Here is a 19,039-nt window from a genome sequence, read left to right on the forward strand (position 1 = left end):
GCTTCAGCTTGTAGGCTTGACGCCTGTAGAGTTGCTGGAAGCGGGTGTGCTCGAGGCTTGTAGGCTGTAGAGCCTGTAGGCTTGCATCTGGTGTGCTCGAGGCTTGTAGGCTGGACGCCTGTAGAGTTGCGTATAGCTGGTGTGCTCGAGGCTGGGAGATGGCGCCTTGTGAGCTGCACGGTGGCGACTCGTGAGATGCTTGTAGCTGGCGCCGTGAGTTGCACGTAGGTGGCGACTTGTAAGATGCTTGTAGCTGGCGCCATGTGAGTTGCACGTAGGTGGCGACTTGGGAGATGCTTGTAGCTGGCGCCTTGTGAGCTGCACGTGGTGGCGACTTGGGAGATGCTTGTAGCTGGCGCCTTGTGAGTTGCACGGGAGGCGACTTGGGAGATGCTTGTAGCTGGCGCCCAGGAGCTGCAGGTGGCGACTTCAGAGATGCTTAGCTGGCGCCTTGTGAGCTGCACGTAGGTGGGCGCCTTGTGAGATGCCGCGGACGGTTGGTGCGTTGCCGCGGACGGCAGGTGCGTTGCCGCGACGGCAGGTGCTGCTGCGGACGGGGTGTTGCCGCGGACGGCAGGTGCGTTGACTCCTTCTTCCCTTGTACGCCTGTCCCGGAGTTTGCTGGTGAGTTCTCGTGGCTTGGAGGAGAACGAGGTAGCGAAGGCACAGGCGCGGGGTGACCGCTGCCAACCAAATGTAACGGGCTTGTCGGGGGGCGTTTAAAGGGTGTTGATTAAGACTTCAGCTTCCTTAAGGCGAATTATATTCGTAGCCTTTATGTACAAGAAGCGACGGAGCGAGAGCGACTGTCGTTGTGTGTCAGTCGGACTCTCGTGAAGGAGTGGCGAGTTACAGGTTGGAAAATAATGGTTACAATTGGTCACGTATGTCAAGGTGACCTCCACGCACCATCGGAGTGCTAAGCATACAAAACTGAGACGGTAAACACCGACGGACGACATTCCATAAGGTGGAGTGATATATATGTCTTGGGGTTTTTCCATTTACAATTGTATGCCGTATTCGTGGTGATATTAAATAATAATAATACATTGATATCCTACTATAACACGGTCAGCATTATTCAGAGGTAGTTAAAACTGCAAACAAATTGGTTGGCTTCATCGGACGAGTCTTTAATAATAAATCTGAAAAAGTAATATTAAAACTGTATAATTCGTTGGTCTGACCTCTGTCTAGAGTACTGTGTACAGTTTTGGTCTCCCTACTACAGAAAAGATATAGAAAATTTGGAACGGGTTCAACGAAGAGTAACAAAGATGATTCTTAGGTTGATAAATTTATCATATGAACAAAGGCTTAAAGAAGTAAATTTATTCAGCCTATCAAAACGAAGAATGCGAGACGATCTAATAGAAGTGTTTAAAATGTTTAAAGGATTCAGTGATATTAATGCGGAAGATTACTTTACAATTGATCGATCAAATAGAACAAGAATAAATCATAATTTGAAGATAAGTAGTAAAAGATTCTCTTCGTACGAAGGTAAATATTTATTCTTCAATCGAGTTGTTAATGTTTGGAACTCTCTACCCTGTGATGTCGTTGATAGTACAACAGTTACGACCTTCAAGAATAGATTAGACAAGTATTTTGAATCCAACCTGAAACTAAGATATTACTCATTGTCGTAATAACGTTAAGTTCTTTCGAATACTGTTATCCTTGTCCGCTTTTATCTCCCGGTTAGTGGTAGCAGAAATGGTAGTTCTTTCCTCTTTCCTACATAATTTCCATGCAGTTTTTCCATGCTGAATTGTTCTTTTTCCTTTCATGCCAGCTTTGGCTGGAGGGCTGGGGGTGGGAGGAGCCTTCGCCTTTGCTGTCCTTCATCTTCCACCTTTGATTAGATAGTTTAGGTAGCTTGTCACAAACAACTCCTATGACCAGCAGGTCTGCTGTTGTTTGTCTCTCTCTCTATGTGTGTGTGTGTGTGTGTGTGTGTGTGTATATATATATATATATATATATATATATATATATATATATATATATATATATATATATATATATATATATATATATATATATATATATATATATATATATATATATATATTATGCTATGTTAATAAACCCTTATAACCTGGCACCGTATAACTCGGATTTTGATATAACTTGGCAAGGTAACGAAATATCCATTAAAAAAAATCGAATTTAAACAGATAACGAAAAAAAGGAAAATACTTGCGCATCTCGGCATATTGCCGAGTTTTAACCACATCCTGTTGTCTATAACCGGCATGCCTCACGCCCATTTTCTTGAACGTGTATCCACACTTGGGCCACGTGATCTCACTCCAGTACTCCCTGATACATCCTGGTATGCTGCCGAGCTATCCACATCTCGTGATTTACACTCGGAAGGGCTTGTCCGCGCTCTCCTTGTATTAATTAATCATGTACCTCACTCTCCTGCTCGCTCCTCAAACATCTGGTTGAGTACATGACTACAGCAACCCTTTATTGATAAGTGTTAATTTAAATTGTTACTGCTGCTGTAGTTTCCAAATTTTTACTGTATATGGAAATGGGGAAGAGGAATGAGGGATTTGCATAACTCGGAAAATTGAATAACTCTACTCGGCAAGGCTAGAACCCTATCATGCCGAGTTGTAAGGTTTTACTGCATATATATATATATATATATATATATATATATATATATATATATATATATATATATATATATATATATATATATATATATATATATATTTTTTTTTTACAACAAAGAAGGCAGCTCAAGGGCACAAAAAGAAAACAATAATAAAAAAGCCTGCTACTGCTGCTCCTACAAAATAAACAAAAGAGGTGGCCGAAAGCAAGATCAAATACGGGAGAAGAGGTGTCCTGATACCCTCCTCTTGAAAGAGTTCAACTCGTAGGCAGGAGGAAATACAGATGAAGGAAGATTGTTCCAGAGTTTACCAGCGTGAGGGATGAAAGAGTGAAGATGCTGGTTAACTCTGCATAAGGGGTTTGGACAGTATAGGGATGAGCATGAGAAAGTCGAGTGCAAAGGGCCGCGGGAGGGGGGAGGCATGCAGTTAGCAAGTTCAGAAGAGCAGTCAGCGTGGAAATATCGATAGAAGATAGAAAGAGAGGCAACATTGCAGGAATTTAAGAGGTAGAAGACTATCAGTATGAGGAGGAGAGCTGATGAGACGAAGAGCCTAGCCTCCACTCTGTCCAGAAGAGCTGTGTGAGGGAGTCCCCACACATGAGATGCATACCCATACGAGGGCGGACAAGGCCCTGTATATGGACAGCAACTGTGCAGGGGAGAAGAACTGGGAGACGGTACAGAACGCCCAGCCTCGAGGAAGCTGATTTAGTAAGAGATGACATATAAAGTTTCCAGTTGAGATTTTGAGTTAAGGATAGACTGAGGATGTTTAGTGTTAAGGAAGGTGATAGCTGGGTGTTGTCAAAGAATAGGGATAGTTGTTTGGAAGATTGTGTCGAGTGGATAGGTGGATAAACTGTGTTTTGAGGCATTGAAGGACACCAGGTTCTTCTTGCCCAATCGGAAATAATAGTAAGGTCTGAGGCTAAGCGTTCTGCAGCCCAGCCCTGAGTCGTTAAGTTCCTGTAGGGTGGGTCTTCTATTAAAAGAAGTTGAGTAATGCAGAGGAATCATCGGCGTAGGAATGGATAGGACAGTTCGTTTTGGAAAGAAGATCATCAATGAACAACAGAAAAGAGTGGGAGATAGGACAGAATCCTGTGGGACACCACTGTTAATAGATTTAAGGAAGAACAGTGACCGTCTACCACGGCAGAAATAGAACGGTCAGAAATGAAACTGGAGATAAAGGTACAGAGAGAAGGATAGAAACTGTAGGAGGGTAGTTTGGAAAGCAAGATTTGTGCCAGACCCTATCAAAAGCTTTTGATATGTCCAGCGCAATAGCAAAAGTTTCACCGAAACGGCTAAGAGAGGATGACCAAGAGTCAGTTAAGAAGGCTAGAGATCACCAGAACGCCATTTGCGGAACCCATACTGGCGATCAGATAGAAGGTCAGAAGTGGAAAGGTGCTTTGAATCTTCCGGTTAAGGATTGATTCAAAAGCTTTAGATAGACAAGAAAGTAAAGCTAGGACGGTAGTTTGAGGGATTGAGTTGTCACCCTTCTAGGCACAGGCTGTATGAAGGCATACTTCCAGCAAGAAGGAAAGGTAGATGTTGACAGGCAGAGGCGAAAGAGTTTGACCAGGCAGGGTGACAGCACGGAGGCACAGTTTTAAGGACAATAGGAGGCACTCCATCAGGTCCATGTTTCTGAGGATTGAGGCCAGAGAGGCATAGAAAACATCATTTTGAAGAATCTTTATAACAGGCATAAAGGAGTCAGAGGGGGATGAGTAGGAAGAATATGCCCAGAATCGTCCAGAGTGGAGTTTTAGAAAAGTTTGAGAGAAGAGTTCAGCCTTAGAGATAGATGAGACGGCAGTGTTGCTGTCAGGACTGGAGGAGTGGAGGGAAAGATGAAGAAGTTGGAGGAGATGTTTTTGGCTAGATGCCAGAAGTCACGGGAAGAGTTAGAGAAAGCAAAGTTTTGGCACGATTTCGGGCAGAAATGTAAAGTTCATAATCAGCATTAGTTTGAAGGCTCTGGTACCTTTTGTGAGCTACCTCTATCATTGACAGCACGAGAACAAGCGTGATTAAACCAAGGCTTTTAGCGTGAGGAGAGAGAAAGAACGAGGAATGTATGCCCATTCCAGAGACAATCACCTCTGTGATGCGCTGGGCACACACAGAGGGGTCTGGCTCCTGGAAGCAGTAATCATTCCACGGGAAATCGGAAAAGTACATCCTCAGGGCGTCCCACTGAGCTGAAGCAAAATGCCAGAAGCATCGCCCCTTCGGTGGGTCCAGAGGGAGTACAGGAGCGATAGGACAGGAAACAGAAATAAGATTGTGATCGGAGGAGCCCAACGGAGAGAACAGTTTGGCAGAGTAAGCAGAAGGGTTAAAGGTAAGGAAGAGGTCTAGTATGTTGGGCCGGTCTCCAAGACGGTCGGGAATACATGTAGGGTGCTGAACCAACTGCTCTAGGTCGTTGGGGATAGCAAAGTTGTAGGCTTGTTCACCAGGATGGTCAGTGAAAGAGGATGAAAGCCAAAGCTGGTGGTGAGCATTGAAATCTCCCAATATGGAGATTTCAGCGAAAGGAGAGTGGGTCAAGATGTGCTCCACTTTAGAGTTCAAATAGTTAAAGAATTTTATATAGAAGAGTTAGGTGAGAGATAAACCGCACCGATGTATTTAGTAATAGAATGACAATGAAGTCTTAGACAGATGGTAGAAAATTCTGAAGAGTCAAGGTCGTGGGCACGAGAACTAGTGATGTCGTTGCGCACGTAGGCGCAACATCCAGCTTTGGACTGAAATTTAGATAGAGATAGTAGGAGGAACAGAGTAGAGATTGCTGTCAGTAGCCTCAGAAACCTGTGTTTCTGCAAGGAAGAGAAGGTGAGGCTTAGAGGAGGAGAGATGATGTTCCACAGAATGAAAATTAGAGCGAAGACCAAGGAATGTTGCAGAAAGTGAGAAGCAAGAGGTTCGAGGAGTTATCAAGACACCTCTCAGGTCGGCAGCCAGAAGGGGAGTCCTCCCTGGTGGAATTTGTGGTCCCACACCCCCAGGGTGGGAATCCGAGGCTTTTTGTATTTGCGCCATTTTGAAATATAAATTTTGTGAAAAGGTGTATGTTGTGTGACTGTAGTGGTGGATAAAGAGAGGATCTGTCCTTAGAGAGCATGCTGAACTACTCTCCGGTGTTGGTGAGACAATAGGGAAACGGTTAGTGAGGACATGGGAAGAGTCTTGAGGGCTTCAGCCCCTTCTCACCTCCCATATATACCTCACTGGGAGTGGCTTGCCCCGTTCTGGTAGGTGTCTTCCTACCTATATCCATATATATATATATATATATATATATATATATATATATATATATATATATATATATATATATATATATATATATATATATATATATATATATATATATATATATATATATATATATTCTTTTTTTTTTAGAGGAAACAGTTCAAGGGAAAAAAAGGAAACTAATTAAAAAAAAAAGCCCGCTACTCACTGCTCCTCCAAAAAAGTCAAGAAAAGTGGCTGAAAATGGGTCAATATCGGAGAAGAGGTGTCCTGATACCCTCCTTTTGAAAAAGTTCAAGTCATAGGCAGGAGTAAATACAGATGAAGGAAGATTGTGCCAAAGTTTACCAGCGTGAGGGAAAGAGGTGCGGCGAGGCCGCGGGAGTGGGGAGGCATGCAGTTAGTAAGTTCAGAAGTGCAGTCAGCATGAAAATAGCGATAAAAGATAGAAATAGAGGCAACATGCGGCTGAATTTAAGAAATAGAAGACTATCAGTAAGAGGAGGAGGGCTGATGAGACCAAGAGCCTGAGACTCACTCTGTCCAAGAGAGCTGTGTGAGTGGAGCCCCCCACACGTGAGATGCTTACTCCATACGTGGGCGGACAAGGCACAAAGACCCTGTTTATAGATAGCAACTGTGTGGGGGAGAAGAACTGGTGGAGACGATAGAGAACGCCCATCCTCGAGGGAGCTAATTTAGTAAGAGAGAATATGAAGGTTTCAGTTAAGATTTTCGGTTAGGAATAGACCGAGGAATAAGGTGATGGTTGAGTGTTGTTGAAGAATAGGGGATTGGTGTTTGAAGATTGTGTCGAGCTGATAGCTGGAGAAATTGGGTTTTTAGGCATTGAAGTACAAAAGGTTTATTTTACCCCAATCGGAAATGATAGCAAGATGTGAGGTTAAGCTGTTCTGCAGCTTCCAGTCTGGAGTCTTGTAATTCCTGCTGGAAGGGTATTTTGTTGAAAGAAGTTAAATAATGCAGAGTGGAGTCGTCACCGTTTGAGTGGATAGGACAGCTTGTTATAGAAAGACCATTCATGAATAATGGGAAGAGAGTTTGATAGGATAGAGCCTTGGGAACACTATATATATATATATATATATATATATATATATATATATATATATATATATATATATATATATATATATATATATATATATATATATATATATATATATGGCTGAACTCTTCGCTCAAACTTTCTGTAACAACTCCACTCTGGACGATTATATATTCCTCCTACTCATCCCTCTGACTCCCAGAAGGCTTATGGACCTGATGGAGTGCCTCCTATTGTCCTAAAAGAAAGGAAACTGGAGGTAAAGGTACAGAGAGAAGGATAGAAACCGTAGGAGGGTAGTTTGGAAAGCAAAGATTTGTGCCAGACCCTATCAAAAGCGTTTGATATGTCCAGCGCAATAGCAAAGGTTTCACCGAAACGGATAAGAGAGGATGACCAAGAATGAGTTAGGATGGCAAGGAGATCACCAGTAGAACGCCCCTCGCGGAACCCATACTGGCGATCAGATAGATGGTCAGAAGTGGAAAGGTGCTTCCTGGGTTAGGATAGATTCAGAAGCTTTAGATGGACAAGAAAGCAAAGCTACAAGACGGTAGTTTGAGGGATTGGAACTGTCACCCTTCTTAGGCACGGGCTGTATGAAGGCATACATCTAGCAGGAAGGAAAAGTAGATGTTAACAGGCAGAGGCGAAAGAGTTTGACCAGGCAGGGTGTCAGCACGGAAGCCCAGTTTTAATGACAATAGGAGGCACTCCATCAGGTCCATAAGCCTTCTGAGGATTGGAGGCCAGAGAGGGCATAGAAAACATCATTCTTCAGAATCTTAATAACAAGCATAAAGGAGTCGGAGGGGGTATGAATAGGAGGAATATACCCAGAATCGTCCAGAGTGGAGTTTTTAGAAAAGGTTTGAGAGAATAGTTCAGCCTTAGAGATAGATGAGACGGCGGTGTTGCCGTCAGGACTAAGGAGAGGAGGGAAAGATGAAGAAGTGAAGTTGGAGGAGATGTTTTTGGCTAGATGCCAGAAATCACGGAAGAATTAGAAAAGCAAGGTTTGGGCATTTTCTATCAATGAAGGAGTTTTTAGTAAGGCGGAGAATAGATTGGGAACGATTCCGGGCAGAAATGTAAAGGTCATGGTTAGCGGGAGTTCGAAGGCTCTGATACCTTTTGTGAGCTGAGTCTCTATCTTTGACAGCATGAGACCAAGCGTGATTAAACCAAAGCTTTTTAGCATGAGAGAGAATGGAATGTATGCCTCATTCCAGAGACAATCACCTTTGTGATGCGCTGGGCACACACAGAGGGTCTCTATCCTGAAGCAGTAATCATTCCACGGGAAATCGGAAAAGTACATCCTCAGGTTGTCCCACGGAGCTGAAGCAAAATGCCAGAAGGATCGCCTCTTCGGTGGGTCCAGAGGATGAACAACAGGAGCGATAGGACACGATACAGAAAAAAGGTTATGATCGGAGGAGCCCAACGGAGAGAACAGTTTGACAGAGTAAGCAAAAGGATTAGAGGTAAGGAGATTATCACTGACATGCGAAGGGCATAGATCAGGTATTTGTATACAACATACAATGTTGTTAAGATACACAATGCCTTGTGTATCTTAACAACGGACGGAAAACGACACCACACCGGGACATAGGCCGGTATGACATCCATATTACCACAATTTACCTTCTACAGGTTTCCCAAGGCATTCTGAAAGGGAGGATGAACAGCTTGGTGGGTTATATGCATTCTGCCAGGGCCCCGATTTGAACCCGTAGTATGTCACGCTAACCACTACGCCACGGAGATTGCTTACCTCAAAATGTTGAATAACTTTTCAGTTATGTAATCTCGACACAGAGAATTCTCAAAAGAGAGGTAGAATTTATAGGTCATGTTGAGCATTTCATAGCAACTCCTCTCTGTCGTTTTCGTGCACTTGAGAGATCCACAATTTCCATAGATGTCCACTGTAACCCTCCGCTGCAAAGTCTTTACCAGCCTGTGAGAAAGAGCAGACCGTTATGGAAAAACAATTCCCTTGTTTCTTAATTCTAACACGAAGATACAGTTAACGATAAAAAATATGAAAGTATTTATAATCTAACGCTCTCAAGGCCATTGCCTTGACAATAGCTCCAAAAGTATTTGTATGCTAGGCCCTGTTGCTGGTAAGTTTTCTATGGTCAAATAAAATGATTTGTTTTCTATATCCCACGTGTTATTTATTTTTGCCGTTAATAGTATACCGTAATTTTACCGTTATAAAAGCAATTGATAGCTATATATGTGGAAATCAACAAAGGCAAAAATAGTTTAGAAGTTGCCTTTCGATTTTTGGTTAGTAAGGATCTTCAAAATCGACCATATGGTACAATAAATTCTCATTGATTTCAATGCAAAAATAAATTAAGAATGAGGTATATTCAGAGTTGCCAGCCAGCCGTAGAGAGATGAAGTTAAGAAAACTAAGACGCTCGATTAAGTGATGTTTCCCCGTATGTTATCAAGTAACCAGGAAAAAAAATCCAGCCAACTTGTAAGCATCTTCTGCAAGCTTCTTCACACGGTCGTAGTTCCGTCATTATGAAGATCAAGGACAATGTTGTGACGATTGCAGGAACGGAAATAATTCAGGAATGTCCAATTATTGTCCAGTCATTCGTATAAACAATATATATATATATATATATATATATATATATATATATATATATATATATATATATATATATATATATATATATATATATATATATATATATATATATATATATATATATATATATATATATATATATATATATATATATATATATATATATATATATATATATATATATATATATATATATATATATATATATATATATATATATATATATATATATATATATATATATATATATATATATATATATATATATATATATATATATATATATATATATATATATATATATATATATATATATATATATATATATATATATGTTTCGTTAAAGGTGATGGCTAATTCAGCGTTGATTATTTTCTTTAGTACATTCTCTTTTTCCCGTTCTAAAGTTTTACTCTCTTTGTTGAAGAGTGAGATGACTTGTCCATATGTCATCGTGGCCAGATCCGGATTTCGGGTCCTAGACCCTTCTTCAGTGGCTGTAGAAGTAGTTCTTCTCATCTCTGTGGTTGAGAAGTGAATATGAATTTCTGGAACTCGGTCACGGGCCTGGTTCTGACTTGAAAAAAATCGGATTATTGGACATAAAAGATCTTAACACCTTTATCTTATATTTTATGTCCTGCGCGCATCAAACTATGTCCCTTTTATAGTTAAAGGCCATAGTGTGACAGCTCACGCACAGTGTTTAAAGAGCTATCGCACTTTCCGGTTCAATGTAATATTTTTTCTTTTTTTTTTTCAATTTTTTGAAGGGATTTCTTGAAATTATGAAGTCTACCATTCGCACCGTTTTCTCTCTCACAAAGTGGCTAGAAATGAGTCTCTACAGGCACCAAAGACTATAGAAGAAAGACAGGAAAGCTGAACGGAACTCTGTGAGCATCCTGGCGTCGGCTCGCTAGATGGCATAGGTGTAATATCGACACCCAGGACCAACACCAACACCCCAAGTCTGTTTGTTTATCTTTGACACGTGGAGTACCTGACACGCCTCCGCCTGGGCCACACACGCCTCAGCGCTTACCTCCACCGCCTGCGCCTGACCCCCGATCCTCACTGCTCCTGGTGGTGCAGGACCGTCGAGGACACCATTGAGCACCTCCTGTTGCACTGCCCACGCCACCACTCCCAGCGAGTGCTGCTCAGACACCACCTCCGCCCCCTGGACGTGCCCACCTATGACCTGCCCACGCTGCTGGCGGCGGTAGGCGTCCCCCCCTCACGGCAGGAAGCTGTCATCCGCCTCACCTGCGCCTTCCTCAGGAAGACGGGGCAGCTCACGCGCCTGTGAAGCCCTCACAGGACGACACCAGGGCTCATGTGAGCGACTAGATCGCCGCCGCCCGAAACAACAACAACAATGTCGGGGATGTCCCATCCGTGTTCCCTTTGTGGAAGACGGAAGGAAAAGGATGCCAATCTTATTTTTCACGTATTCCCGAAGGATGAAAAAAGGTAAGCATCGTGTATTATCGTATAAACCGTTAGAAACGTAGTTACGAGAAGCAAACATTTATCAGAAACAAATGGTATCATCTTATTAAATGCCATGCTCCAGATCTTTGATACAGACATATTTTATGGTATAGATTTGGTCAATCTGTGTACTACTGATATTGAGGTGCCTTGACATATCATGACTGACCTCATAGTAGTGATAGGACAGAGTATCATTATGTGCCCAACACCATAATTGAGTGCATTTACATATCTAGATAGGCTTAGTTAGATGAAATTAGGTTGGGCATACTAGAGTAAATTATATATTTGTACCCTTCAAGTGCCACAGTAATAGTGTTGGCACATGGTCCAGGCCAATCTCACCTTACGTCCAGATATTTTCTCATATTGGCATTTTGTACTTTGATAGAGCGAGTATTTTGTGCATGTAATGTGTGAAGAAAGCCTTGTATGAAACTACCGCCGCAAATCAATAGTTAATGAGGTAGCCACCTTCTCCATCTCCCCCAACAAGTATGGGAACCTGCGTGAAGAATTGTGGCAAAGATGAAGTGAAGAACTTTACTAAACTAGCCAAAAAAATTTAATGTCGGTATATTCATGTTATGATGTTGCTATATTCAGGGTATAATGTTGCTATATTCAGGGTATAATGTTGTTATATCCATCGTAGTGTTGCTATATTCATTGTATCATGGTGCTATATTCATCGTATAATGGTGCTATATTAATGGTATAGTGTTGCTATATTCATGGTATGATGTTGCTATATTCATGGTATGATGGTGCTATATTCATGCTATAATATAATTTCATTGTATAATGTTGCTAGATTCATCATATAATGTATAAGGAGTATAAGAGGAAATTTTATATAGGTGTTCAGTTTTTCAAAGGGTATAATAAATTCGATCTAGGGAAAAATCTTGTGGTTAGGTAATAGTCAGGTCAGGACGAGAAATGATGGGTTTAAGCTGGGGAAATGTAGATTCAACAAGGAAATGGAAAGAAATTGGTTTTCATAGAGGGTGGTTGATGACTGGAACAGACGTAGTTGTCAGATCGTTGGTGCAGAGTCGATAGAGAGTTTCAAAAGAAGCCTAGATAAATTTATGGACGGGAAGGAATGGTGGAACTAGTATAGTATGTGTAGGTGATGTACAGGAACTCTCATGTGTAGGTTAAACAGCCTCAAGTAGCTTTCTTATTTTATTATGTTCTTATGGTCATATTTTGAAAATACCCCTCTGCGTTAGGTTTTTTGTCTGATAAGTGTTTGCTTCGAGGTAGATTTTTCTTGTTGCAATTTATTTATTTTTTGCAGTTTCTATAGTTTTCCACAAGAATAAACTTTCACCATACTATCCTTTTGAAAATAGACTGTAGTTCTGCCACACTTAGAATATTGCAAAACTGTCTGGGATCAACACACTCACAATAATATTAATGAACTAGAGGCTATACAGAATAAAGCAGCTAGATGAATCAGACATGATTACAAACATCCTGCATCTTGCTGAAACAGGGCATCAAATTAGACTGCTTTTTACACATGTTTGCTTTACTCTTCTTCAAGTTATGTCCTTGTGTAAGACAGGTATAAACCAGTTTATATGGCCTGGTATTATGTAGCTTTTCTGAGTGAGTGTACTTGTCTATTTGTTGTATACTTTTCTTTAGTATTCTCATTCCTATATTGCATGAGATTATTGCTTGGTATTACTGTCCGATTATCTTTCTTTACTTTGTGTATAATTATGAGACCAATATTTCTTTCTCATATTTACTTTTGCTTGTGTGTCTGTGTTCATGCATTTTCTATAATGCACAATGCATGCCATGTATCTATATGGTTGCATATATTTGTTGTATATGATTTTCTAGACACATACAACTGAACTTTACCTTTATAGCATTGTTTCTTTGTCCAAAATACACTAATTAACTTAGTTAAGTAATAGTTTTATATATATATATATATATATATATATATATATATATATATATATATATATATATATATATATATATATATATATATATATATATATATATATATATATATATATATGTGTGTGTGTGTGTGTGTGTGTGTGTGTGTGTGTGTGTAAAAATACACCATGAACTATGGTCCTCGCAGTTACCACCCAACACTGATGAAAGATTGCATATAATAATAATATAATACATGATAAATGATGAAAAAAAAATATTGTTGATACATAATGTCAGAAATAAGATCTACACATATGACACACAAAGCGATAGGGTCACAAGAAGATGGAGAGGAGACCGTACACCTGCAGACGACGTACTTGATATAGTCGGCGCTGCTAGTCTATATCTGCCTCACATTTTCTTTATAGCTTTTAGATAGAAGCTTTCCCATCTTTCTTCTATAGTCTTTGTACAGGCAGTAGAAGAAGAAGAAGAAGAAGGGACGCGTCCTGCCATGAGTAAACATTCACATTTTCTTCTGTTTTTCTCCTGTTTTCCTTCATACTGTAATGGCACGGAAATCATACCCCCCACCCACCCCTGTTGTCTCACTCCCCCCGTTCTCCCCGGTTTCCAGTACATTTTGTCTAGCCAAGTGTCCGTTTGCCTGTGTCGGGTTGCGATTTTAGTAAGCTCAATTTTATTTTGTTCTCTAAATTTTGCTCACCAAAAATAATTAAACTGTGATTTATGAGCCTCCCTACCTCTCAGCTTTGTTCCCGACTTAAGTGTTCCCAAGAGTGTTAAATTTTCACTTCCCTCTCTTCTAACTCACGCCTTGAGACACCCCAAGTAACTGAAGTGCACGCACGCCTCGTCAGCGGGCCACATGCCAGTCGGGATCAAAGGACACAGGGTCTACCGGAGAGCGCGTCAAATTTTGAATCAACTAGCTCATGACGTCATCAGTTGGAAGGTTGGTGGGTTCAGCTATGGTTTACCGGCCCCCTGGGTTTACGCCTCAGCAGCCAGCCGGAAGCTGTGGTGTACGGGTTGCTTGTTCTTGTCGAATCACAATGCCTTGCAGTTTTTCAGTATCTGGCTACAAGTCTGTAAGTAGGCTATTTAACGCTCTAGAGAAAGTATGTGCCCCTTAGTCTGTCTAGGTCAGGGGTGTCCAAACTTTTTTTCACAGAGGGCCACACGCGGAAAATATACGAGGGGTCGGGCCACTCAGTATATTTATGGATGGAGATAGATTTTAGAGTTTATAGTTTTACAGGAATTACCACGTGTAGGTCAACTGGCCTCTTGGAGATTCCTTATTTTCTTATGTATGTAGTTTTTAAGGAATGTAAATAGATATAGACAAGTGTACCTTTAAAGGAATCTTTTTTTATAATGTCTTATTTATGTATACAGGATAAACTACTGAATCCTATTGCAAGAGGATCGAGTAGCATCATGCTCATTAGAGAGGATTTGAATGTAAGCTGATAGTTTTCATTGTACCTACTATTATTACACAGCAAAATGATTCGTTTCAAAGGCAATCCCACGCTTACTACTGTGAGCCATAACAAAGAAAGAAGCAGTCATTATTCCTAGATTTAAGGTTTAGGCTCTCCCATTGTGGCCAAAAAGGTATTTAGCATGTTTTGTATATTTATACGGTGTCTAGAATATGCATATAGAGACAGTCAAGTGAATTAGAGTGAGTATAAGGAAGAAAGATTACCTAAAGATGTGTGTACGTAATTTCTTTGTGTGTTAAATTCACTACAGAAACCTACAGAAGATACGATATTTATCAATCAAAGACAAAAACAATGAAAGCCTGTTTAAATTCTATTTGAGTTACCGCACGACGTAAATACTTTCGATTCTATTTGCGTTACCGTTCGACGTGAATACTTTCGTTTTCTATTTCATCTCTCCTCGCTCCACCTGCTGACGTCATTTTCTGCGCGCGGGTTGACCTGTCCTTTCTTTGACTCCTTTGATCCTGATGCCAGTCATCTCTCGCCCGCCTGTTAGGTAAGACGTTCAGTGTGTTAAGTAATGTTATGCCTGTTTTTGACCAGTCAGCTACCGTCTCGTCCGCTCACCAAACACACACACACACACACACACACACACACACACACACACACACACACACACACACATTTCCCCCAAGCGCCTCACCCCAATGTATTATTTATATGTAAGCGCGTTCTCATTTCCCTTGTGAGCGCCCTTAGGGCCGGCAAGGGGAGTTCGTTAGGTTTGTAAGTTTTCAAAAGTAACATACGTATAACTTTTTTTTTTTTTTTACCGGGCTATCCTAGGCTACAGAATAAATTATTGTACTTTATCTATGCAACAAATGTGAAAATAAATTTCAATCATAATTACATTTTTTTTTGTCTTTGTCCTTCATATAATCTTAAGGTTACGGTGGGTTGGCCGGAAACTGCACACGGGGAATAGTGCCTCACGTCCTCCGTAAAGTTTCACGCTACCTCAAGTTTTTTTCCGTCTCTCACCCGGCGTGATCGAGTGTAGTCATCAGTCAAGTTTGTCATTTTCAGTGTTATTTTCTCCCCATTGAGCAGGGGGTTTCGACCCTCATCGTGGGGTGGTGGCAGCCTACCTTCATCATGCACTCAGTTAAGTGGGGATTAGTTATCCAGCATCTTTTGCCCATATTCATTAAATTAAATAATAAATTGTTCAAATTCATTAAGTAGTAAGAGTAATAACCCCCGTGAGATCTCGGGGCATTACACTGCTGGCAGCTAGTGGCATATTTCCCTTATTGTGTGCCGAAAGCCCGACCCCCGTAACCATTTTTCTCCCCATTTTCCCCCCTCATTTTTCCCAATTTCTACCCGTCAAACAACTCAACACTACACGTAACACTCAACATACACCCAACACTACACTAAACATTCAACATACACCTAACACCGTGGACACCAAGAGAGACATGCAGAGTGGGAGTCCAGCCCGGCTCAAAAAACAACGTGACCCGCGCGGGAAGATGGACCGTGGACGCCATGTGCCCTGCCGGACACCGAGTTTCGTCCCGCCCCGCCCGGCGCCCGGGGAAGGGGCTTCCCCGGGCATGGACTTCTCGCGACCCGTCACCCGCCCTTCAAGCCTCTCTCGACGCTGTACGAAGCTAAGCCTATATACACCAAGTCAAGTCATACGCAGGTTTGTGGGAGGAGACACGGCCGAGGCGTGGTTTATGCGCGACACTGCTTGGAGCCAAACTAGAGAATGTAGAAACAGAGATTTAGAGAAAAGGAGGAAAGGTGGACTAATTTAAATAAATCACTTCAACATGCCCTCCCTCACACCCCACACCGCCGTTTGTAGTCATTGAAATTACAGTCACGCAATAGCACAATAAAAAGACATTTTTTTCGTCAGCGCCTGAACGCGCTGTGAAAGAAGGCGAGACTGCACATCCAGAGTGCACATACGGCCCCAACTTTAGTCACCCCTGAACTGGCTTTTTTTTTTTTGGGGGGGGGGGGGGGGGGCACCAAGTGACGTCATCCTCCTGCTCCGCCCCTAAACCGCCTCCTGCGCGTAGCGGTCGCAGGGTTGCCGGTCAACTGAACCAGTGCCACTTGCACCAGTACCACATGCACCAGTGCCAACTGAACCAGTGGTCAACTGAACCAGTGGTCAACTGAACCAGTTGTCAAGTGAACCAGTGGTCATTTGAACCAGTGGTCATTTGAACCAGTAACCATCTGAACCAGTGTAAACTGAACCAGTACTACTTGAACCAGTACTATTTCAACCAGTGACCATCTGAACCAGTGGTCATCTGAACCAGTGCTACTTGAACCAGTGCAAACTGAACCAGTACTACTACTTGAACCAGTACTAATTCAACCAGTGACCATCTGAACCAGTGGTCATCTGAACCAGTGCAACTTGAACCAGTGCAACTGAACCAGTAGTACTTGAACCAGTACTATTTCAGCCAGTGACCGTGTAATACAATTTAACCCTTTTTCGAAGGCCGATGGTACTGTACCCGTTGTGTAACCCTTTCATTACAGGTGTAACTCGTTTATGTTAGCATCCTCCTGCACCAGCTTAAACCACTCATACTGAATTAAAACAACAAATTATCCTAGGCTTTGCATTGAATTAAAACAATAAATAACCCTAGGCTTTGTACTGAATTAAAGCAAAAATAACCCTAGGCTTTGTACTGAATTAAAGCAAAAAATAATCCTAGGCTTTGTATTGAATTAAAACAAGAAATAAGCCTAGGCTTTGTACTGAATTAAAACAAGAAATAACCCTAGGTTTGTACTTAATTAAAGCAGGAAATAATCCTAGGATTTGTACTGAATTTGTACTATTTCAGCCAGTGACCGTGTAATACAATTTAACCCTTTTTCGAAGGCCGATGGTACTGTGCTCCGTTGTGTAACCCTTTCATTACAGGTGTAACTCGTTTATGTTAGCATCCTCCCTGCACCAGCTTAAACCACGCGCTTATGCAAAGCCATTTTTATTTTGAGCTGGTCCCAGTCCTGCGACACGTGGAGTCGGGATGCTGTCGCGGACCTTTTTTTTTTTTTTAGTTGTATATTATATTTTTATTTATTTATTTTTATTTTTTTAAACTTTTTTCTTTTAGTTTTTTTTTTTCTTTTCCTAGCTTATAACAGTTTTTATATTTCCTTTTCTTGTTTTATTTATTTTTATTTATTACTTTTTGTGAAATATTTTTCACTTTGTGTTTGTAAATGAAGTGTGACCATTTTAATGTAGGTTTCCGAAGGAAATAAAAATACAGTTGAGTCACAACAAATTCTGCTGAACTCGCACATATTTTATGGAATAAAAAATACTCTGAATTGTAAGTAAACTAATTATATTCAGATCTTGAAGAAAAATAAAGTTGAAGAAATGTAAATAAAATGCAGTACCAGCTTAAACCACGCATACTGAATTAAAACAACAAATTATCCTAGGATTTGCATTGAATTAAAACAAGAAATAATCCTAGGCTTTGTACTGAATTAAAGCAAAAAATAACCCTAGGCTTTGTACTGAATTAAAGCAAAAAATAATCCTAGGCTTTGTATTGAATTAAAACAAGAAATAAGCCTAGGCTTTGTACTGAATTAAAACAAGAAATAACCCTAGGTTAGTACTTATTTAAAGTAACTTGTCGGCTTCTTCACCATAAGATCTAACTTTAACTGCTAGTCTGTTTGCTAAAAGTACATATGTATTTCTTGGCCTCTCAAGATTGACAGCTTGGGCATTTTGCATTGTTAGCCTATGAACTGCAATGTCTTTTCTGATACCATTCATGAAAGACCAGTTGGATGAGAGCACATAAAAAGTGACTTGAGGGAATTATGAAACCCTTCCCTTTGCATAAGCGCGTGGTTTAAGCTGGTGCAGGGAGGATGCTAACATAAACGAGTTACACCTGTAATGAAAGGGTTACACAACGGAGCACAGTACCATCGGCCTTCGAAAAAGGGTTAAATTGTATTACACGGTCACTGGCTGAAATAGTACAAATTCAGTACAAATCCTAGGATTATTTCCTGCTTTAATTAAGTACAAACCTAGGGTTATTTCTTGTTTTAATTCAGTACAAAGCCTAGGCTTATTTCTTGTTTTAATTCAATACAAAGCCTAGGATTATTTTTTGCTTTAATTCAGTACAAAGCCTAGGGTTATTTTTTGCTTTAATTCAGTACAAAGCCTAGGGTTATTTCTTGTTTTAATTCAATGCAAAGCCTAGGATAATTTGTTGTTTTAATTCAGTATGCGTGGTTTAAGCTGGTGCAGGGAGGATGCTAACATAAACGAGTTACACCTGTAATGAAAGGGTTACACAACGGAGTACAGTACCATCGGCCTTCGAAAAAGGGTTAAATTGTATTACACGGTCACTGGCTGAAATAGTACTGGTTCAAGTACTACTGGTTCAGTTTGCACTGGTTCAAGTTGCACTGGTTCAGAT

At 40.8% G+C, this 19,039-nt stretch overlaps 1 protein-coding gene across 1 annotated transcript in view; it reads right to left on the reverse strand.

The window, feature by feature from the left end:
* Positions 1-8,771: 8,771 nt before the first annotated feature.
* Positions 8,772-19,039, reverse strand: part of LOC126981380 (alpha-(1,3)-fucosyltransferase C-like) — a 79,031-nt gene continuing 68,763 nt past the window's right edge. Inside the window, exon 7 of the mRNA XM_050832405.1 lies at positions 8,772-8,961. Within this exon, the coding sequence (XP_050688362.1) occupies positions 8,772-8,961 (190 nt within the window). The remainder of the gene's footprint in view (positions 8,962-19,039) is intronic.

Source organism: Eriocheir sinensis, chromosome 47 (genome assembly GCF_024679095.1).
Source record: "Eriocheir sinensis breed Jianghai 21 chromosome 47, ASM2467909v1, whole genome shotgun sequence".
Taxonomy (NCBI): Eukaryota; Metazoa; Arthropoda; class Malacostraca; order Decapoda; family Varunidae; genus Eriocheir; species Eriocheir sinensis.